The sequence below is a fragment of the Lissotriton vulgaris genome, chromosome 11, assembly GCF_964263255.1.
Source record: "Lissotriton vulgaris chromosome 11, aLisVul1.2, whole genome shotgun sequence".
Classification (NCBI taxonomy): domain Eukaryota; kingdom Metazoa; phylum Chordata; class Amphibia; order Caudata; family Salamandridae; genus Lissotriton; species Lissotriton vulgaris.
Window position 1 is genome coordinate 1,048,567,199 of NC_141699.1, and position 24,292 is coordinate 1,048,591,490.

At 46.1% G+C, this 24,292-nt stretch overlaps 1 protein-coding gene across 1 annotated transcript in view; it reads left to right on the forward strand.

The window, feature by feature from the left end:
- The window catches only part of SPATA16 (spermatogenesis associated 16), a 479,311-nt gene extending 455,758 nt beyond the window's left edge, over positions 1-23,553 (forward strand). The window contains exon 11 of the mRNA XM_086942587.1: positions 23,268-23,553. Coding sequence (XP_086798713.1) covers positions 23,268-23,465 — 198 coding nt within the window. The 3' untranslated portion in view covers positions 23,466-23,553. The remainder of the gene's footprint in view (positions 1-23,267) is intronic.
- Positions 23,554-24,292: the final 739 nt, after the last annotated feature.

Sequence of the window (24,292 nt, forward strand, 5' to 3'; positions counted from 1 at the left end):
GTCTCCCCCCAGGTGAGACAAACCTGAATGCAACAGAATGATGAAACACACCCTCCAACTACTCACATAGGGCCAGATGTAGGTCGGCAAATACCGGTCTGTAACGGCCGATTTCGGCCGTTACCGACCAGTATTTGCAAATGGAGATGTAGGGCCCGCCAAATATACAGAATCTGTAAATTTACCGATTCGGTAAATCCAGATGTAGGTGGCACTCCAAACAGTGCCACAGGCCATTACCGATTCATTATTTACCATGTAATTCTATTGCATGGTAAATAACGAATACCTGTGTACATGCACATCTGTGCATGTACGCCTGTGCCATGTGGCATACATACATGCCCTAAGGGCATGAATGTGTGTCACATGGCACACAAGCCAAAAACAGGGGTGCAACAGGGTGTCAAAGTGACACCCTGTCACCCTTGCAAAATCGGTAATTTTACCGAATCGGTATTTGCCAATGATTACTATGGGCCTGTAGGCCCATAGGAATCAATGGCAATTACCGAATCGATAAATACCAATTCGGTAATTACCGAATCATACAGATTCTGTAAAAATTACCGATTTTTTACCTACATCTGATTTACCGAATCTAGAATACTGAATCGGTAAAATTCGGTATTCTAGAGTCGGTAAATCAGATTTACCTACATCTGGGCCATAGACTGTTACTGGGATATGGAGCAAAATTAGGCAGGGACTGGAAACCAAGGCTATTACACGTCATGCAACTGACATAGTACTTCTACAAGAAACACAGTTACAGGGATCAAGTTATGAGCCCTTAAGCAGAGAAAGGTATGAGGTGGCCGGCCACTCAAGTTACACCTCAGGCTCTGCAGGAGTGGCAATTCCACTAAAAAAGCACTCTGTTGCTGTTGACACGTCTGAGAAGATGACCGGGAATGCTACGTTTTGGTTCTGGGGAACTGGGAGGGCGAACTCCTGGTGTTGGCTAATATCTATGTTCCACCTGGACTGCAGACTGACTCACTGCAACACCTCGGGCAGCTACTGTGGGACCTGCCCCTGGCGACGACAATAATAGGGGGAGACTTTAAAAGATGATGCATCCCCACATGGATAGGACAGCTCCCATTCGAGCCCACAATGGCCAGACTGGGAAATCAGGTGCCTTTATGCAGGCGATGGAGTTGGGGATATATGGAGGTCTATGCATGGAACACAAAGAGGTTACTCTTACTACTCCAGGGTGCATAATACTCACTCACAGATAGATTACTTCCTAATGCCACTGGTGATGCTCTATTGATTTGTGGAAGCAAAATTCAAAGCAAGGGGGATCTCAAACCACTCCCCATTAAGCATGACACTGACAACAAAAAAGCAGAGAGGCAGGACAGATTGGGGAATGGTGTCTTGGCGACTGACAAATGAGAACGTCGTGGAATGCCCCACCACAGCCTTGGAACACTATTTTAAAGAAAACTCTGAGACAGAACCTGAGACAATGACTAGATAGGTAGCATACAAGACCACAGTCCAGGAGTATTTATAGCAGACAAAATAGGGGAAAAGAGGGAAAAACACAATGCCGCCTAGATCTAGAACAAGAGATTAATGCAATGGAGGACCACTCAACACCATCAGCTGCAAAGTACATGATTATCCTCACTAAAACGGACGAGCCCGCTCCCTAGTAACCAAGGAGGTTAAACTGTGACATATTGCCAAGCAGAAAGGTACATATGAAATGGGGTTTAAAGCCGAGAAGCTATTTGCATGGCTGAGTAGTGGCAACATGGACAGGAAACATAGTGGACGTATTGTAGCACTGGATGGCTCTGCCACTGTGGGTAGTGAGGAAATATCAGAAGTAATGACTAGTTTTATGCAGACATGTTATGCCCCCCTGGTTGACAGTCACAGAGCATGACCTGAAACACTGTGTGGGAGACTGCCCATTTGGACAGCTTGAAAGGACAGCTTACCTAGAACTAGAGAACACGTGCACTTATGCAGCTATGCTCAAAAAGGACTCCGGGCCCAAACGGGCTCCCGACAAAGGGGCATATTATCAAGGGGGTTTATCTCCGCTTTTTTGGCTTTAAAAGCCAAGAAAGCGGAGATAAAATTATCTCCCTATTACCTAGCTGTCGCTAACATCAGTTAGCGACAGCTAGTAGGAGATAGCGACCATCTTTGGCCCCACTTTGCATGTCAGTGAAATGTATCACTAATGACATGCAAAGTGGGCGTGCCAAGATGGTAGCGACTGGAAACAGTTGCTAACATCGCTATCTCCTATTACCAACTTTTGGAGATATTCGCGCTAAGCGCGAATATCTCCAAAAGCTAACACCTGCTCTGAGCAGTTCTTAGCCATGTTATCCAATGGGAGGTGGATAACATGGCTAAGAGCATTAGCTCGGTAATGCATGAATATCGCTGACTTTTCAGCGATATTCATGCATTGCGGCCGATTTTTATCGTATTTGCGATAAACCTTGGTAATACCAGGTTTATCTGCGATATAAATCGCCGCAGCTCAGCGGTAAATTTTTGTCTCTAACCAAGCAATAGCGATAATTATCGCTATTGCTTGGTAATATGCCCCTACATTTTTTAAGAGATTGGTGGAATAGATTCTAGGTCCACTGTATAGCATGCAAACAGTGACCTATCTAGGGGGGGAGCATCTGAGAGATGTGTGCCCAGCAACCTTTGGACTTATTCTCGAAGCCGGCCAACCTTGGCACAAATGGGACTCCTATACACCGATATCCTATCTTAATGTGGACAGAAAAGTCTTACCCAAGGCTTTAGCAAACAGATTAAAGGGCATGATCTACTCTGGTACACCCAGGCCAGAATGGGTTTACACCCCAGAGGTCAACTAAACTCAATCTCCGACACCTATACAATAATATTGAGATAGCAAACAAATTAGAGATCCTTCTGACAATTACGTCCCTGGACACGAATACGGCATTCATTTCGATTGAGTGGCCATTTCTATCTGCCATTATGGAGAAGATAAGATTCAGGACAAGAATTCTGAACTGGATACGAGTCATTTACACAAACCCTAGCGCACGCTTCAAGTTGAATGGAATCCAGTCCCTGGACTTCCCCATCCAGAAGGGCACAAGACAGGGAGACCTCCATCACCAATGTTATTCGCCATAGCCTTAGAAGTCGTGGCGGAATGGATACAGGTTCATGTCCAGATATGGGGACAGCGTTGGAGCGGATTATGGGAAAATCGAATATCATTATACACCAATGATATACTCCTGTATATCATGGAACTGGAGGCTTCCCTGGAACATCTGATCTGGAGGAGATATTTGCTCTCTCTGGAGCATATTCCGGGCTGGGAAGAAATGTCTGCTCTTAGCGTCAGCCGGTTGGTTGGCAGCAGACAAGTTGTCTTTGCCTCTGAAGGTGGAAGCCCAATACTTCCAATACTTGGGCCTGTTGGTATCCAGGGACACACAAACACATTACGGGGACAACCTGATTCCACTCCTAAGGAGACTGTAGGGGGTTTTAAAACACTGGAGAGCCCTACCGCTCTCACTTCTGGGTAGGGCAGCATTATTCAAGATGATAGCACTACCCAGATTTACTTCCATACTGCATAATAGCCCATATGCCATCCCAGATGCTTTCTTCCTGGCTACAAATAGACTCAAGCAGTCGCTGCTCTAGCTGGAAGGCCCAGCACTTGTTGCACTCTCTACACTGCACAGATCGGTGTATGAGGGTGGCATTGCACTACTGAACATTCGTAGGTACTATGAGGCATCATAGCTACACATAGTGAACACGTAGGCACATGCCCCCCAGGAGACATTAGGACAAAAAGGCTACGGCCATGTGCTCTATGGAGTCCCACCTGCTATGGTTACGGTTGTGTCCACATGCTGCAAACTGGCTAGAAAAATGAGATGGGGAAACAGGTTTATATCTAGAGCTCCCATTTGGGTGAGGACAACACTACACCCGGTACCAAATCTCCCATGCTTTAAGCAATGGGATTAGATTGGACTGACTACACTTGACGAAGTATGGGATGCAAATGTAATAGTACCATTCACTCACCTACAGGCCTAATATGATATGGTGGACGCGCAATGGTTTAAATATTTGCAATTAAGACATGCCCGTCAGGCCAAGATCCCCATTTGAGAGGAGAGAAAAGGAGGACTCCCCACTGGAATGTCTGCTTTTAGATGGCCATATTACAAAAAAGGCCCTCTCCCTTACTTATGTCACGCTAACAAGGAATACAGAGAGAGGGTTGATACAGTTGAGGATAAGGTGTTAGAGGGATGTAGGGGAGCTGGAGGATAAATAGTGGGGGACACGCACCATTTTCCGAGGGAAGTATTACACCCGCGTCCTCCTACGTAGGACAAGCAGAGCCGAAGGCAATCTATGCCTCAGACACTGCGGCCAACAGCACTCTTACATTCATACCTGTGGGATAGCCCGAACACATGACCCTTCTAGGAGAGACTGACACATACTTTAGAGAAAGCCACTGGAGGGCCCATAGCACTGACAGCACTGGTGTCACTGCTGGGCATCTGGGAGGACTCTGATGTAACATTTGATAATAAACTGCTGATTAATCTGGGATATTTGGTCGCAAAGTGTGAACATGCTCAGAAATGGGGCAGCACAGCCTGTCCTTCACAACAAGAATGGTTGGAGGGAATGGAATTGTGCTGGATGAGAGAAAAGTTGATTTATGAAGGAAGAAGGTGTACCCCAAAGTATGACAAACTAGCGGGAGGATGGAGGGTGTCTAACGGTAGATGGATGACATCTGGTAAGACACCACCCATCCCCCGGGTGGGAGCATGAAGATGCCCAGCACTCAGTACATTAGACTTATGTACCACTTGAACCTGGGGAGGATATTGCCCCATTTTCTTGGATTTGCAAGTGGTGTCTCGGGAGACGGGGTAGGGGCGAAAGGGGGAACCGTGATGAACACTACCTAACCATTTGGCGATTTCTTCATCTGAAGTTCTGTTTGATAATTTTGAATGAGACAATAAAATCAATAACATGTTTTTGTAATGTCTGTTTGACAATCAGACGATGGAAAAACAACGAGAAAAATCTTTTTTCTCCTCTTTATTTCCCGTTCCCGTACAAAATGCATTCTGCTGCATACATAGAAAGAGGAATATGCCTCCAAGTATTATTTTTGTGCAAGAGCGTTCTCTTTCCTGCACAAAAACTCAAATTCTGCCACTAATGTAGAAAACGCTTGCACTATCGTGCATGGGTGCCTGGGTTGGCACACAGAGCGCCAGTGCAAGGAGAGACCAGGAATGCTCCATATCTTTGTAAATATTATGGGGCAGATTTATGACGGACTTGCGCCACGTTTATGCCGCCATTGCGTGACGCAACGGTGCAGAAACGTGGCGCATCCCTGCGACCTATTTACAACCTGACGCATCTAGGCAGATGCGTCACGTTGTAAAGCCCTGCGCCACATGAAACCTGCGTCAGGTTTCATGTGGGCGTTCTGTCGCAGGGTGGGTGTTCCCTCGTAGGAAAGCCCCGTAAAACTGACGCAGTGAAATCTACAAGATTTCACTGAGTCAGTTTTATGACGCTGCTGGGTCAAATCCTTACGCCTGCTTGAAGCAGGCGTAAGGTGTAACGCACTACGTTATGTATGGGTGGCCTCTGTACATTGCAGGAGTTGCGTCGCACTTGCGACGCTACTCCAGCAATGCGCCGCCCTCACACCACAAGATGCGTCATGCATCTTCCCTTCCTTGCACCATGGTGCGCCGCATTGTAAATGCGGCGCATCTGTGGTGCCGCAAGGAGGGAATTGCGTGACGCATCAGTTCTGGCGCATCCCTGCTGATTTGCAGAGATGCGCCAGAACTCATAAATCTACCCCGGAGTATTTCTGCTCTCTCTTTTTCACGCAGCGCAGGGCTGCAAGTTACCTTGCTGCTCTCTGTTGTGTGAAATAAGAGTAAATGTTTAGCATGCAAGACAAACTCTGCCTTACTTAAACAGTAAATTGTGTACAGTTAAATTGGCTAATATTTATTTACAGTGCCTAGAAATGTCAGAGGTGAAGTATGAAATGCTATTTAAAAATATGTTTTTATATTTTATACTTATGCTTTGTGTTATTTATATTGTTTGGTTTCTGTGGTATTTGATTTTGATGATGTGTTTTTTTTGTACCTCTTGTAAATATGGGTAGTTTGTTTATGCCGTTGATGATTATATGCATATGATTTATATTACTTTATAAAGATATTTACAGTAGTTCTTTCCCTCTGACAATAAAGATGGGTCCTTGTAAATTAGTAGGTTTTTTCGTTGGGGACTGTGAGAAATTGACGATCTGAAAGGGGCACTTAAAAGGAGAATTTACCTATGAACTAGCAAATGTCAGAGGTTTAAAGAGTACGCTAAACAGGATGTACTATCACGCACTGTGAGGCATTTGGTTATTGGTTGAGAAGGGTTAAATCCTACTCAAGCAGCAACCACAATACTTGTCACGGTGAGGCACAGGCAAATCCAAGATTAACTTTTGCTCAGGCCTTTGGTAGCGTGGCACAGAGCAGTCAGGCTTAACTTGGTGGCAATGTGTAAGTATTATTGCAGCACTTCAAATAGTAATAAAGTGAAAACACAACAGAAGAAAAATCCCACACCAGTTTACAAAGATTGAGTATATTTAAATTAATAAATCAAAACCAAAAGTACAAAAATCCAATCAGCAGAAATGGAGATATGCATTTCTTAATATTTCATGATGTTTAGCACCAAAAGCCATGGATATCTGGTTGCACTGAACCTGACAAAGTCACACAAGTTAAGGCCAACCTTGATGGGGTGCAGGCCGGCTATAGGTACCCTGGTAGGTCCGCCCAACAAGAGTACCTTAATTCCTTCACAGATGGCAGAGTCCAGGTGCTGGGTTCAAGGTTGTTGGAGCCTTCTGTCCCTGGGGCTCTCTTCAGGGTGCGTGACAACTAGAGCGTAGAGTCACTTTGGGGCCCTGTGTTCAACAGAAGCAGGTCCAGTCCGTCCTACCTAGACAAAAGGGGAGCAGTACACCATGGCAGCAGTCCTTCAGATCAGCAGTCCATCAGAGTGGCATTCCTCTCAGCATTACAGCAGTCTTTCTTTCTACCCGAGTATCTATAGGACCAGAAGTGTCCTGAAGAGCTGGTGTATGGGGTCGAATATTTTAATCTAGGCCTTACTTTAAAATGTGAGAAGCTTCTAGAGGTTTCCCTTTGAAAGTCCACAGACATCCTGCTTTTCCTATCCTGGCTTCAGACTAACTACAGGGGGTATGCAGCTGTATGTGTGGAGGCAGGACACAGCCTATTGAAGTGCAAGTACAGCTGTACCCACCTCAGCTCTTCCATCCTGCGGCGATGGTCCATCCAGGCACACCTAAGCTCTCTATTGTTTGTAGCAGTCTAGGAGGAATGGGAGGAAACCCAACTGTCAGCGACACCAACTCATGTGACCCAGAGAGAAGCTGCAGGTATGAAATAGGTAAGGCAGGAAAATGACAACTTTCTAAAACTGGCATTTAGAAAATAGTTATTTGAAATCTGACTTCACAATGAAACAGGATTTTTCATTACAATTCCAAAGATATCAAACAAGAATTGGTTACCTGCTCCTATTACATGTAATAAGGTGACTCCAATGCTATCCTATGGGAGAGGTAGGCCTTACAGTACTAAAAACGAATCTAGAAGTTTTTCAATGGAGACATGTAAAACTGAAAAGCACATGTACACTTTTTAAAATAAACTGCACCCTGCCCTCAGGGCTGTCCAAGGTGTAACCTAAAGTTTTCTTTGCTGAGCGCAATGGCAGTTTAAACCTACCCACACAGGCTGCAATGACAGGTCTGGGACATGCAGTGCATGTTGTTTAATTATGTTTTGGGTGAAGTTTTTGTTTTGTGATGACTTTGGGCTGATTTAGAATTCGGCAGATGGACTACTCCATTACACAGGCGTTAGATATCGTGTCCGTTTTATTACAAGAGCATTATATCCAATGGCACATGTAATACATAAGGGGGAATGTAATATCCTTCACGTTTGTGAGGAATAACCCACCCACTGAACTCTATGTCAGGCCCTTTGTTTTTTATTTGATTGCAGTGTGTGCTGTATATGTGTATTTGAACTCCAGATTGTGATAATTGTTTTTGGGATGGTGTGTGCGGTTTTTAGCATGTTGGGCATGTACCTTTACGTTTTACATTTCCTCATAGTGAATCCCACAGAGTAACATGGGGTGGCCCTATTGCATTTAATAAGTGCTAACTTTTGATTGGAAACAGGTAAACATTTCATGTTAGTGATTGAGGAAAGGTCATTTAAAATCCACTTTAATGGAAAACTTGAATTTTAAGTCATAGTTTTGATAATGCCACTTTCAGAAGGTTTGCATGTTCCTGCCCTACCTATTTGGTGCGTGCAGCCTGTTTCTGGGTCACATGACTGTGTCTAGTTGGCAGGTAAACTTTATTTATTCCTCTCAGACAGCCACACAATAGAGGGAGTAGGTGTGCCTGGATAGGACATCACTGACAGTGTGGGGGAAGGAACTGAGCACAGCCCCACTTGGAACTGAATAGTCTGTGCCCTGCAATCACACAAAGGATTTGTTACCACTGCATTATTCACGTAGCCAGCTTGTAGCAATCAGGGGAGGCAGGAAACATCAAGCACTTCAAAAGGAAATTCGCTAAAAATATTCTCCTACTACAAAGACAGCACCAGGTATAAAAATAGAACCCTGAGACCCAGTCTTCAGTTCACTTATTGGATGTGCAGAAGGACTGTCAGAGGACTGTCTGCTGCTGTGGCCAGCTCTGAACTTCAGAAGACTGCTTTCCAGCACTTGGAAAGATTGCTTTCCAGCCTGGTGTCTTCCTTGAACCCTCAGAGGCCTGGCCTGCTCCTGGAGCCCTGCTCCACTTCTTGAAGAAGACTACCAGAGTGACTCGAAGGGCTCGTTAGCTGGCCACTTGTTCAGAGTCTAAGGAACAGAAAAGACTTTAACCATCTTGACCCTGCACCTAGACGAAGCTTGTGTGAGCCCTTACCAACCACCACCCCCCCCCCCCCCCCCCACCCACCCGGGGTTGCCTCTCTATTTCTGGACCCTTGGCGGTGGTGTCAAATGTGCCAAGATAGTCAAAAAACAAAACTTGAGACGTGGAAAAGTCAAAAAGTGGAAATCTTTACAGAAAATACGTCCACCAACTCTATGACAATACCTTCTCCCCAGACATTGCCTCCAGACATGCCCTGGTGAATTTCTACCTTCTCATGGACTTTTTCCTGAAATTTCTTCTGAAGGCAAGAGGCGATCGGGCTCAATCACTCTTTGTATCCAACTCACACTCCATTATGGTCGGCCATATTTTTCGACTTAGATTAAGTCTTGTGCAACTAAATGTCCGCAGTTGGCTCTTTGATTTTTTGAGAACTATTTGTGTACCATAAACCTTTGCCATTTTTGTGTCAAATAATTTATTAGAATGCACTCTATTTGTCTTTATTGGTGTGGGATTTCTCTTGTGTTGTGTTTTCACTTTATTACTGTTTGTGTGCTGAATAAACACTTTTCACATTGCCTCTAAGTTAAGACAGACTGCTTTTGTACAGATCTACCAGCGGGTAAAGCACAAGTTAATACAGTGACTTTTGTGATTCACCTGACAAGGATTGTGGCTGTTGCTTGAGCAGTTTTACCACCCCACTTAACTAAAAACCCAATTTCTCACAGGTGCTTGCTTCTGATCAATAAAAGAAAACACACACACCATGCCACCTTGATTTATATGCAACCAGCCTGTTAATGAAAGCATTTTTGTCAGAAATTAAACAAAAACCAGGTGGTTTCATAATAATATAGCAAGTGGTCACCTGCGGAAAAGATGCAGAAGGGGCCTCCACCACCCAGCAGCGTTGGCAGATTGTCCAGTAGAATCTAATGATCCCATTCATTTCGATATTCTTAAAATATAAATTTCGAAGTCAGTTAATTATGGTTATCCCTTCAGCTCACCAAAAGAAATCATTATTTCACCATCTCTTGCCAGATAAATAAAGTTCATTCAAGCTCATTTACCCCTTTCCTAATAAGGCATCCTATTATAAATTATCAAGGTTCAGTTTTTCCATAGTGAAGTAAATTGGCCTGTGTCCAAATTAAATCCATGTTTTTAGTAACCTCCTCCCAGGAGCCATCCGTTCCCCTTTTAATTCGGATGGTGTCAGCTGGTCCAGAAATCTTAAATCCACTGTAATTCCACAGATGTTTTTCCATTCTCCCCAGTGTTCCAGCAGCTAAAATCCAAGCAACATACAGAGAGGAAATGAGAAATAACTAGGGGTATTTGGACCAGAATGACTGCTGTCTCTGATAATTCTTTATTTCTAAGGTGGCTTTCAGGGCCTCATTTTTCTCTAACGGTAATTCTCTCCCATGTCATGTGATCTGCAGTACCTCTGGTATCTGTAACCCTAGGAGAATAATCTATCCTAGAACAAACTATGGGGCATAATATCAAGAAACAGCGTTAACATTATCGCCGCTTTAGCGGCAGAAAACTGCCGCTAAAGCGGTGATAATGGGCTTGATAATATGCCCTTGTGAATTCCCATAGAAGCCCATGTTCTGGTGTCAACATGGGCTTCTATGGGAATTCTCTACGGAGTATTATCAAGCCCATTATCGCCGCTTAATGCCGTGCTCGATAATATGCCCCTTTGTTTTAGATAACAATGATTCCACCACATTAACTCACAATAAACACCCAATTGGATTTTGTTGACAATTATATTTTCATCCCAGACCTATAAAACCCTGTTGGTGTTTTTGAGCCAGTACCCCCCTAGAGGTCTTTATTTGTAGACTTTTTAATGAGATTGTACTTTTAATGTTTTCACCGTGAAAAAATTACATTAAAAGCATATCTAAGTGCTTTATTATGAAATCAATTTAATCAAGCAACCTTACTTCTAAGAAGCATGACTTCTATGATAGTAAATTTTCTATTGAAGATTCTAATACTATTGTAACATATGTCTATTTTGCCAGGTAAGCACTAAACTGACTTTAAATCATTACAGGTGCTTTTAATATTCTGCCCCATCCTACAGGTTCCAAATGATAGTTGACACCTCTGATATGTCATGCCATCAAATTAGATTTCTATGAATGACTGTTTCCAAATTAACCAATGCCACCCTATAGTTCTTAGGCTATGGTCAACTCAAAGCTTTACTACTGCAATGCCTGTATTATTAACTACCATCCAACCAAATCAGATGACTTTAGAGAATATAAAATGCTGCAATAAGACTGATCTTTCAGTTTGAAAAAACACACAAACCAGCAGCAGCACACCTCAAGAGTGTACTCTAGCTCCCAGTCAAGAACTAAACTAATAACACAGGTAAGCAACCAACCTCAACTGATGCATATTAGTGACTCACACCCAAAACCAGCAAATAAAACAGGGACTTCTTACGCAGGTGTCCCTTTGCTGTTGTTATCGCATATTGTTCAGTTAGCCTTTTATATGCTTATTTGCATTATATTGTTTCTTGTCTTTGTTTCTAGAAGCAATTTATGCCAGTCTTGCCATCTTAGTAGATTGGGTTTTGTAAAAAAAAAAAAAAAAAAAAAGAGCATTTGCACTGTAATAACCAAGTAATGCCCCCTCGAGGCATAATAATGCAAAGCAGTGCAAAGACATTTTGTGATTAAAAGGACATGTTCTCACCAGTGGCATAAAGAAACTTGAGGGGGCCCCCCTGCAAAGGTCATGGAGGGCCCCCCTCTGGAATCACTCAGGAGCTCTCAGGCCAGGGTGCCTTGCTGAGGTGGGCCCTTGGGGCTTGGGTTCACACCCCCCCAACCCCCGCACACACACTCACAGACATACTGTGGGGGCCTTTGGTATGCGCCTGGTTCTAGGAGAATATATCCCTGGCACCCCCCCCCCTCAAATAAATCCTTCTCTCCCTTATTTTTCCATTCATGAAAACGCCCATACCTTGCGACCCACCACCTTCCCCCATCACCCTCTGGCATTGCCTCCACCTTCCTTTGGCTCCTGTACATAAAATGTATCTACTCTCCATTTCACTCTCTTCCGCCTCCCTCTGGCTAGTACCACCCAGAGCATCAGTCATCTGCTATAGCCTATGACTGAGTCACTGGGGAGCAAAGTTGAGATATGCTGCTCCTATGCGTCTATAACGACAAGCAGTGGCCAAAAAGGGTATTGGTGATGGCGCCAAAGCATCACTCACTATTGCACTGTTTTCTTTATATATTGTGGAAACCAGGACTTGGTGGGAGAAGACTAAGGAGTGGTCATCTCACAGCTTGCTATACCTGTTACTTGACTGCAATGATAACTCTAACTTGCTTTTCACTGTAATGAGGATACATGAGTGAATAAACGTGATATGATTCACATGTTTTTGATAATGTCTTGTTGTGAATCATATGTGTGATGCACAAATTGGCAAATCCACAACTAGTCCCTTAACCAGATAAACAATTTGTTGTTATTTGCTCTAATAACATTAGTTCTTAGGTGGCAGTCACTGGAGGGATTGACCCACGTTAACGTTCAAGGTCACTTAAGAATAAATTGATGATAAATTAAACAGAGAATTAACTTTCATATTCTGTGTTGACAAGCAGTTTTTCAAACAGGAAAACTTGTGTTTCATGTGTACTTTCTTGGTTGCAGCAATTTTGTAGCCATCAAGGACACCTTCTCCAAATCCCTAGAGCATTGAGAAAAAGTTGTCCCTAACATAATATGATAGAGTCATTAAAAATACCCTACAGTGGCCACAAAGACAGACAGTCCCCTGGGATGCTGATAAAAAAAAATTCTGATACTTGAACTCAGTGATGTTGGCCTAGACAACCATAAATTCTACTTCAATGTTGCTGTGTTTTCTCAATTTATCTGAACAGCATGTCAGCCCTTTTCTCTTTGCTAATTTCAGTGTTAGGGAATCTCACAAGGGTCATGTCTTAATATTGAAGTTTAAATATTACGTTGCTTTTGCACAGACTGCACAGTATCGACTTTCAGCGTATCAAGAGAAGCAGATGTGGGATGAAGACTAGTAAATCTATACTTCGAGATGTACGCTTGCCTTGATGACAGGATGGTAGTCGATATTATAAAGTCAATCTAATGGCGGATCAACATATATGACCCCTGTATTGTGCATATCTCTGCACAACACTGGCCATATAGTGTAAAACATAATAATTCTAAACTAGAATGAGCATCCTGTGGTTTTGAAACATGAGTTTGGTAATTGTGAGTATTCAAAATAGTAGTTATCTACAATCGCTAAAGATAACCATATACTATTCTCCTTTGGACAGTATCAGCTATCCAAAAGTGCCAGCTGTTAACCCCTTCGATGCTTCTGTCGGCCAACGGCCGTCGCGAGCACTACCTCCGTAGTGCTGCGCACGTCCGTTGGCCGAAGCGGCCCCGCCCACTCCGCTAAACCGCCGCACGGTTAAGCGGTTAATGCGAGATTACAATATGGGAATTTATTGGTCATTTACTAAGGGGTCTCAGTGAGTTGTGTGTCCCCTGCAGTGATCAAGGTACAGCCTGGATCCACAGGTTAGGTTTCCAGCAGGTGTTTCCTGTTGAGTTGGGTCATTGTTAACATGTATATTACAGGGCTAAGCAGCAGGAGGAGTCTGACATGGAAACTACATAATAAAGAAATCTATTTATTAATATGTATGCAAGTGTCAGTGTTATATAGGACTTCTTTTTACTGGTTTCAAATGATGTAAATATCCAGTCCGGATTGGCCAGTGTGCTGTTGATAAACTGTTAAATAATATATATTATATTATAATATATATATTTTATGCTTAAAACAATACGGAAAGTTATGCCGCTTCTTACAGAAGAGCATAAAAAGACAGTGGTTACCAGTCTAGTGTTATCTCGTCTAGACTATTGCAATAGTTTGCTCCTAAACGCACAACAGGGAATTCTTAATAAACTGCAAATTCTGCAAAACGCAGCAGCCCGCTTGATCACAGGAACGTCCAAACGTGACTCGGTGGCGCGGGACCTGGTGATGCTACACTGGCTCCCAGTCCGGAAAAGAATAATATTTAAATCACTGTGCATAGTCTTCAAGGCACTCAACGGCCTGGGCCCTCAATGCTTGAAAGCGCTTTTTCACTGGTACAAACCAGTAAGAGCTCTTAGATCGGCTGAGCAAAGGCTGGTTGTAGTCCCTAGAGTCAGGAAAGCTGGTTGGGGGGTAGGAGCTTCTCCTTGGGAGCAGCTAAAACATGGAACGCTCTACCGCCCAGCTTAAGACAGACACAAGACCTTCTATCGTTCAGAAGAGCTCTAAAGACCTGGCTTTTTGCAAACTGACTTCCCTGATGTAACACATGCTTTCTCAGTCATACAGCGCCAGGACAACTCCGGGTAACAGTGCGCTTTAAAAATGTGAAAAATAAATAAATAAATAAATATATTTGTGGTATATGCGAAAAGTTTCTTGATCACAATATCGAAGGAAAAATATTGTGTGACAGAAAGGCACTCACACAGCACCGCACCCACAGGCTTTTATAATGCTACATAAATTGACACAATCCTTAGCATCATGCAAGTGCCGGCTAAAAACCTTAGTATAAATGACCCCTTCTGTTCTGAGATCAGACGAGATCATGTGCTTTCAGGATGTTATGGCCATGAAGAGATAGGTGTTGGTTATATTTCAGACCGTTTGACTCTATGCCCCCCTATTAAGGTGGATTCAGGATCTAAATAAACCGGGACCTAGAATTAAACCAGATCATCGTAAAAGATTGACTGTAACCTGGAGAGGGGCAACTATTCTGCGGCTTAGCTATTTTAACTTCATAGCTAGAAAGCTGGGACGTCCGGAGTTATATAGGTCCCCAGATAGGATCACAAGAGAGGGTCTGGGCCGGCTCAAGAAACGTTTCCTCTCTGTTGCTCAATTTGAGAGAGAAGCCAGAGAGGTAAGTAAACCTTCAGTAGGAGACTACATTTTATTGAAGTCCATTGGCAGCTAATCCGTTAAGGCAGAGGAGCGTCGCCCTGTTGCTCCTTGAGCAGTGCAAAAGAAAAAGAAAATGATAATAACAAGATGTTCTTATAATGTTATTTTTCTTTGCTCCAGCCAGGTTGGGTGGGCTGGCTCGCCGCAGAGGGAGCTGGAGTGCTTTGCACTCCCTCCCTACATGCGTATAAAGGCTTCACTGCCACTCTAAGGCCGACCAAACCGTCACGCGCGCTTGGCATGTTCTCCATTAGGAAGTTGCACAGCCCCATGGAGAACATGCACAGCCTCCCCAGGCACTGCCTGAGTGGCCAAACAGGCCCCTCAGACCAATCACGACACAGCTCAGGCAGCGTTGTGATTGGCTGGGAGAGTCCGGAAGCCTGCGTGCTTCTGCTGCTGCCAGCAACGGAGGACAGGCATGGGGCGGTGGGAGAGTCTTCGGCGGCAGAAAAGGTGACTTTATTTTTGTTTTTTCCCCCCCCCACCACCCAGCATCCCTGCCCCCGCCTCACCACCCCCGTTCAGAGGCAGCCGCCACTTTTAAACTCTTAGCCCTCAATAGAGCCTTTTTTAACGGTGGTCACAAATCTTCACCATCAGTTTCTGTTAACGAGATTCAGGTTAAACCTGCTGCACTGGTTGCTGGTGGGACCTCACAGGTGGAATAAAGTTGTTAATTTGGACCCCTCTAGTTGCAACAGTTTCTCTGCACAAAACACCGTGCATTTCATAATGTTTTGTGATCATTACTGTTTGTTAAGACAATATATGGTATCAATGCTAAGAGGGAAACTTTTTATACAAGCAAAACGTGCTCTAATATATCTACAGATGCTGCAGAGTGCACTAGTATGTATTAATGTAGGTAGTTGTTTAGTAGGGGCTGCAGGAAGTAGTAAGATATGACTTGCTCTAGGTCTTGATATAAATTGATATCATTTTGTTCTGGCACTGTATTTGTTTTCCATAGAATCAGCGTTGGATTGTAAATATTTTTCTCCAAATTTGAATTTTTTTATGTGTGTATTTTTACTGATTCATTTAATGTAGTTTGTATTAATTCGTGAATTTATGTATTATTGTAATTGTGTCTTACATGGTGTTAAATAACAGAATAAAGAATATTTGATGATGATGCTGATGACCCCTTATGTTTTCAACTGCAGCCAATGAAAGAGAGGGTACGAGCAGTGCACACTTCGACATCTAGTATGTCCACTCAAAACAAGGGATACACAGCAGTAAATACTTGCACCAACACACTTAATCCGCGCTTGCTGCAGTGTGAGCTACTGCACCTTAACAAATCAGATCATAAGTCAGATGCCTGGAGAATTGACACAAATTTTAAGTATTTTGCTAGGAGACAACCACGACCGGACTGGGAACCAAAACAGGCCCTGACAAAGAGCTCTGCTGGTCCCCTAGGAAGGTGGTGCCTGTTGGAAGCACTCCTGTCTTACCCCTGCAGCTTTTGTCACAGCCTCCCAGGGGTCCAAAACCGGTCCCCACCCTGGCGGCCCACCGTGGAAACGCCCGGTGCCTGCTACGACCAGTCTGGCCCTAGAGACAAGATGTCTATCGTTTTTCCTTGGCAATTTAAAAGCCCTCCTGGTCAGGGACTCTGCACTCTGCCCCAGCAGCTCCACTGTTGTGCCGCTGCCCTACACCTCTCTGAGAAGGTAGATGTTGGAGGCCCTCCTCCCCCACAGGCTCCTGTCTGCGCTCCATCACTGGTGGTCCAGTGGGAGAGGCTTCCTCTTCTGCTGTCCGCTGTTGTCTGTCTTTGCGTTTGTGCCCGTTTTCTGTCTTTTGTCTGTTTTTTGTTATTGTGCCTTTGTAATTGTTATTTTCTTTCTTTCTGTTTATTTTGCCTGTTTTCATTTATTTCTTGTACCTGTGCTGTTGTTTGTGTCCTCCATGCCCGTTTCGCCACCCTTTTCCGCCGCTGCTGCCCCCACGGCCCGTCGGCTCCCGCCTTCCAGCTAGGCTTGCCTCCCCCTTCCCTATTTAATGGCAGCCGTTGCTCTGGCGTGTGATCAAGACCTCTGACCTCCTGGTCAGGGACACCGCTCTCCGCCCCAGCAGCTCCGCTGTTGTGCCGCTGCCACTGCCCCCTACAACTCTCTTAGAAGGTAGGTGTTTGAGGCCCTCCTCCACTCGCAGGATCGTGCCTGCACCTCATTCCTGGTGGTCCAGTGGGAGAGCCTTGCTCTTGTGCTGGTCCACTGTTGTCTGTCTTTGTGTTTGAGCCAGTTTTCTGTCTTTCAGCTGTCTTTTTGTTATTGTGCCTTTGTAGTTGTTATTTTCTGTCTTTATGTTTATTTTGCCTGTTTTCATTTATTACTTGTACCTGTGCCATTGTTGGTGTCCTCCATGCCCGTTTTGCCACCTTTTCCTGCCGGTGCTGCCCCTGCAGTCCCTCCCCCCTGCCAGTTCCCTCTCCCGCCTCCCAGCTGCGCTTCCCTACTCCCTTCCCTATTTAATGGCGGCTGCTGCGCCACTGGAGCACTAAAGGCGTACCAAAGGGAAGACCGTCTGCACCCGTACATGACCTGAATGCGACCAGCGCCAAGGACACTGGCTCTCTGACCACCCACCATTACGACTCAGCTGACCTCCATGCACTCAACCCCGGAAGGAACAACAACTACCAGCTGTCTACGCTGAACACCACCCACGGCCAGTTCTCCTGCCGACACTGTCAACAAACCTTCACCATCCTCCACACCTCCACGTCCGCCGCACTCACGCCATACACCACCACTCCCGAAGCCCTGAGGTGCATCCTCCTCAACATGCGCTCCCTGCACAGACATGCTCTAGAGATCTGGGACCTCATCGACACCCTCTCGCCAAACATTGCCTTCTTCACGGAAACCTGGACCAACTCCACCTCCGCCCATGACATCCCCATGACCATCGCCGATGGATAGAAGATCCAGAGGAAGGACCGCCCCTACCGCCCAGCAGGAGGACTCGCCATTGCACACAAGAGCTCACTCCAACTCACCACCTCCAGCATAAGTAACTCCTCATCCACCACTGAATACCTCCGTATGCAGATCCAGACCAGCCCCAGAATGACCTTACGCAGTATCCTCGCCTAGAGACCCTCCGGACCTCGAACCGCGATCACCACTAGCATCGCGCCCCATGCCATTGCCTCCATGGACTACCACTTCGACAACCTCAGCGACCCCAACTCTGCCACCCTCCTGGACAACCTCGGACTGAAACAGCTCGCCACCACCCCCACCCACAAGGCAGGACACACCCTCAACCCCATCTTCACAGGAGGTAACAACATCCATTTCAGCCACACCACTCTTCCCCCTGGATGGACCACCACTGCGTACCCTTCTCTAGGAACAAAGCCACCGCCCCCAAACCTACACCACGCCCTGCGCAAAGGAACTGGAACAAGGTCACCTCAACTCCACCCTCATCCACGATCCCACCCCACCCCACCTCGACCAACGCCAACTCTGCAGCCAAAGAACTTCACAGATGGATCACCAACTGCACAGACAAGCTCGCCCCCCTCCGCAACCCTGACAGACAGCTCCCCAGGAAGGCCACCTGGTTTACCGCTGGCCTCCAAACATCCAGACGCACCTGCAGATGTCTCGAGAAGCTATGGAGAAACAGCAAAACCTCAGAAGACCATACCACCTACAAGACTGCCATAACGGATTACCAGCAACTCATCAGATCCACCAAAAGGACCTACATCACAAACAAAATCCACTCCAACTCTAGCAACTCCAAGGAACTCTTCAGCATCATTCAGGAATTTACCAAGCCCCCCAGCAAAGCCACGGACATCACACCCTACCAGAACCTCGGCAACAAACTCGGCTCCTACTTCAACCTGAAAATAAGATCCCTCTACGACAACGTCAACGAACAGACTTCAGACACCAAACCCATTCCTCGCCCCAGCAACAACAGCCAACCTACCATCGCCTCCTGGACCCCAGTCGCCACCGAAGACACCGCATCGACCATGAAAGGCATTCACTCGGAAGCCCCCATGGACTCCTGCCCTCCGCACATCTTCCAGAGAACCACCGCTACCGCCATAGCACCTGAGCTACGACGCACCATTAACGCCACCTTTGGAACAAGCACATTCTCTGAATACTCAAGCCCCTCCTCAAGATGCCCTCAGCAGATCCGACGGACCTCAAGGACTACCGACCCATCTCTCTCATCCCTTTCACGGCCAAAGTCACCGAGAAGATTGTCAACGCCCAACTAACGAACTTCATCGAAGAGAACTCCATCCTTGACCCCTCCCAATCCAGATTCTGCACAACCACAGTACAGAGAACGCCTTACTTGCCACCACAGATGACATCCGTATCTTCCGCGACCAAGGCCACACCGCGGCCCTGTACCTGCTTGACCTCTCTGCAGCCTTCGACACCATCTCCCACCGCACTCTCACCACCAGACTCTACGACACTGGCATACAGGGAGCCACCCTTGACTGGCTCCACTCCTTCCTCACTGGCAAAACCCAAAGAATCAGACTCACGCCCTTCCTCTCCAAACCCCATGGGCCTGATTCACAGAACTAACTTGAGACAAAATCCTAAACTTACCACTTTTGGTATTCACAGAAGTTAGGATTTTGTCTTAAGTTTGTCTTAAGACAAACTTAAGACAAAATCCTAACTTAAGTCCGTCTTAAGTCTGTCTTAAGACAAACTTAAGACAAAATCATAACTTCTGTGATTACCAAAAGTAGTAAGTTTAGGATTTTGTCTTAAGTTAGTTCTGTGAATCGGGCCCCCAGAGATCAACTGCGGAGTGTCCCAGGGATCGTTGCTCTGCCCCATGATCTTCAACATCTACATGGCCGCCATCACCGTCATAGTCAGACAGCATGGACTCAGAATAGTATCCTACACCGACGATGGCCATCTCATCCTCTCCCTCACCTAAGACCCCAACACCACCAGACTCAGCTTCCAAGAAGGAATTAAGGACGTAGCATCTTGGATGAGCAGCAGCTGCCTGAAGCTCAATTCTGAGAAGACAGAAGTCCTCGTTCTCGGACCCTCCCCCTCTGCATGGGACAGCACCTAGTGGCACCCCACCCTCGGCAGGCCCCAACCCCACGGACCGCGCCCAGAACCTCAGCATCATACTCGACTCCTCCCTCACCGTGACCCGACAGATCAACGCCATCATCTCCACCTGCTTCAATACCTTCAGCAAGACCATCAAATGGATCCCCCCGAATCCAGAAAGACCGTCACCCATGCACTCATAACCAGCAGACTGGAATATGGAAATGCCCTCTACGCCGGAATCAACAAATCTCTGCTCCGCAAGCTCCAGACCATACAGAACACCTCAGGCAGACTCGTCCTCGGCATTCCTCGACATGAACACATCACCCAAAACCTGTGAGACCTCCACTTCTCACTTTCGAGAAGAGAGGAACCTTTAAGATACTCACCCACGCCTACAAATGCCGCCACAAGAAAGAATCTCCTTCCACATACCCAAGAGAAACCTCCGATCCGCTGATCTCACAATCGCCTAAACCCCGGGCATCCGCAGAGCCAGAACATTTGGAACAGCCTTCTCCTACATCGTGGCAAAGACCTGGAACGAGCTCCCTATCAACATCAGATGTGCCCCCACTCTGCACACCTTCAAGAAGAGCCTCAAGACCTGGCTCTTCGGCTGACCCGGAGCTGCACCACAAACCCCCCACCCCAGCGCCTTAAGACCTTCACGGATGAGTAGCGCTCTTCCCGATTCCCTGATTGATTTATTGATTGATTGATTGATTCTAAAGTCATGTGTCAGAAAAAAATATTAGAATTGTTCTCATAAAACTTCGCTTTCTCTCACCATAGCCCGAGGTACTTCTAATAAATCGAGTTCCTGAGGCGAATCTGAGTGATGCTGGTGTACTCCTGATTCTTAGGGTGTGATGCTCACAGCAACAGTCTGTCAGGGAGACGCTTGAAGTGTCAGGGCTGGGGAAGGATATTAATTCCAATAAATACCAGGCTGCTGCTCACAGATGCCAGTATACTTCCAGGATTGTAAAAGTTGCCAGGCGTGTGTTCAGGTGCAGGTTCTGATGAAGGTCAGAGGATGCTCACTTAATAGCTCATCGGCATGGAATGGACCAGCGTGAGCTTCCCTAACGAGCTGAGTAGATGCATTATAGACAGAAGCAGTGGAAGCTTGCACACAGCACAGGCAATAGCAGTGCAAACTCCCTACAGAAGCAAGGAATAACTAATAGCACAGTGGCGGCTGGCATGTACCAAGGGTGGTGAGGCCCGTGAGAAAAAGAAAAAATAGACTTACCTTCCACTGTGACGTCATCCTCCTGGGTATTTTGATGGTAAGCTCCAACCGGGGCCCAGCCAACTCCCCTAACCAGTCCTGGTGCTGCTCTCACAAGGATCAGAGCAGCCCCAGGATTGGAGAGAGGGGACTCACGTAGCACTCTCAAGAGCACTGGAGGCCTGCACTTTATATAACCAAGACAGCTTGGTTAGAGAAGCTTAAAATGTGCATGTCTGACTGGCCGTCGCAAGACGGCCGTCCAAAGGGACAAGCGTATTTTAAACTTAAGCCCATAGCTCCCTGCTGACACTCGGCAGCACTGGCCCCGCCCAGTGCTGACACTCAGGTCTGGACCGGTTGGTTACTGAAATAAAAATGGTAATGAATAAACTTGATTACAATTTTATTTTTCAGCTCTGGCCTGGGGCTTTTCTTAGTGGGATAAAGCTCCTCTACTCAAATGGAGGAGTCGCCCCTGAATAACTGTGCAAGGGCAGCCCCGGAGCAGGTATCTAGCTGCTGCTAGAAATGGTGATATGTTCCTAACATCTGCATCACTAAAGAAAATTAAGATCCTTGATGGGTTCTGGCTGAGTAAATGAATGAATGAATTAAATTTGACTTGTATAGCGCTTAGCTACCCTGAGGCCTCCTAGCGCTGAATCAACTAATTCAGTTTGGAAAACCTGCTCGGGACGGTGGATTCCCTCGTCCCTGTCTTTGTGGTAATTGGTGATTAATAGGATCCTGGATTCATGGAATAGAGGAATATCAATCCTAATTGTGCACAGTCATGGCCCTTCTCTTACCTTCACACTCGCCTCCACAACTACTTACCCTTCACTTAAGAACACCATCTCACCACCTCTTTAACCAGAGATTAAGGGTTGAGGCATTGATAGATCAGTATCGGCCACCAGTAGCGACAAGTCTGCAGGTAGAGTGTTTCAGGAGGAGGGGTTGTGGGGGGGGGGGTGATGGATGACAGGTAAGTGGGGGGGGGGGGAGACAGACAACAAAGCAAACAAACAAAATATGGAAAAAAGATCTTATCTGCCAACTAACACTGTTCTGCTCCGTGTCCTGCTGCAGCACACAGGCTCCCAAGTGTCCCCTGCAGCCAATCCTGACGCTGCTCTCATGCTTAAAGGCAGTGTCAGGATTGGCCTGGGCGCCATCAAGTAGTGCTCCCAGGGAGACTGGGAACCTGCGCTTGCAGTCTCCAACCCAGCAATGCTGATGGGTTGGAGACAGCTCAGTGCGCATGTTGGTTTGGCTATCCTGAAATTAATGGAGTATACTCTGTACATCTATTAATTAACCCCTTCCATGCGTGCGTCGGCCAACCGCCGTTGCGAGCACTACCTTCGTACTGCTGTGCATGTCCGTTGGCCGACGCGGCCCGCCCACTCCTTTAAACCGCCGCACCGCGGCGGAGTTTCCGCAGCGGTTAACCATAGAAATACCACAAAGCGCTCTAAAGCATCGTGCATCATCAAAATAGCTGAATGAGTCTATAATCTGCTAAATACAAATGCACTGGGAGGCACCTTCTTAAATGTATCAATGCTGATTAATCAGCCTGTGATGTAAGTCAGCGGAAGTGATGTCACGTCACGATGTATGACATCATTAATCAAATGCATAACTCCAACTAGACCAGGCCATACCATGACCATAAACTCATATTTCTTTTCAAACTCTTGAGTGAGGAATCTAAAAAGCTGATTCGCTTCCAGCTCGGTCGGAGATGGGAGATCTGTGCCTGTGTTTAATCCCATGTACATCTATTGCACTTTTTTGTTGTTGCAGGTCGGGCTAATTGAAGACTTTATATACCAATTAGAGGATAGTTTCTTGAAGACCAAGAAACTTCGGACTGCTCGAAGGCAGAGGATGAAACTGAAGCGGCTTGAAAGCGCGCAGCTCTGTCAGTCACTGGGGAACAAGGCGGCGTCCCCCCGACGCGCGGAGGGAGACGGGAAGGACATTAACACAGCCGCAGTCTGACGGCTGCAACAACAAAGGCCTGTCGTGAAATTAATGAGGTATCCGCTCTCAACGGCTCGTCTTTGCAAAGGGGCTGCAGCACTTCATTAGCCTGGGCTGGCAGAAATAAATGTTCTCTGGAGCTTAACTTGTTTATTAAAAATGCTATGCAGAATTATGGCCTCCATCCCTCTGTTTGTGGTTGTTACACAGTTGCCTGATATACATAGGCATGTCTGGTGGGAAAGCAAATTCTGCTAAACTCTCTAAATATAAATAAAGCTCCTCCTTACATGGGCATGTTAATCAAGGTGACTGCAAGGGCGCGTGGGCACAAATATGCATATAACCCCATAAGACACTTAGGCCAGATTTAATAGCACTTCGTGCCGGGTTTGAGTCACAAAAGTGATGCACACCCATCGCAAAGTTGTGCTGGAATTTGCTTTGCAAAGCAAATCATGATCTGCATGGAACCAGGAGTGTAACAAAGCCCCTGCAGGTTCCGCAGTGCAGGGGTCATCCGAGCTTCAGGGGGCCCCCTCAGTACAGTACCCTGGCCTGAGGGCTTCAGAGTGAATATGGAAGGGGGCCCCTCCATGTACTTTGCAGGGGGGCCCCCCTCAAGTTTCGTTACGCCACTGTGTGGAACGTTGCCTAAGGTAACGCTGCACGTTTCTTTGCATCACAAGGACATACCATGGGTGGTAGGTATATGGGTGGTTACTTGCAGACAGCTTTGGGTTATGATCCAAGTCAATGCTTAATTTGAGCCAGTGGTTTCCAGTGCTCTGCATCAGCACTTAATCATCAGCACCAACACTTAATCATCAGCACCAACACTTAAT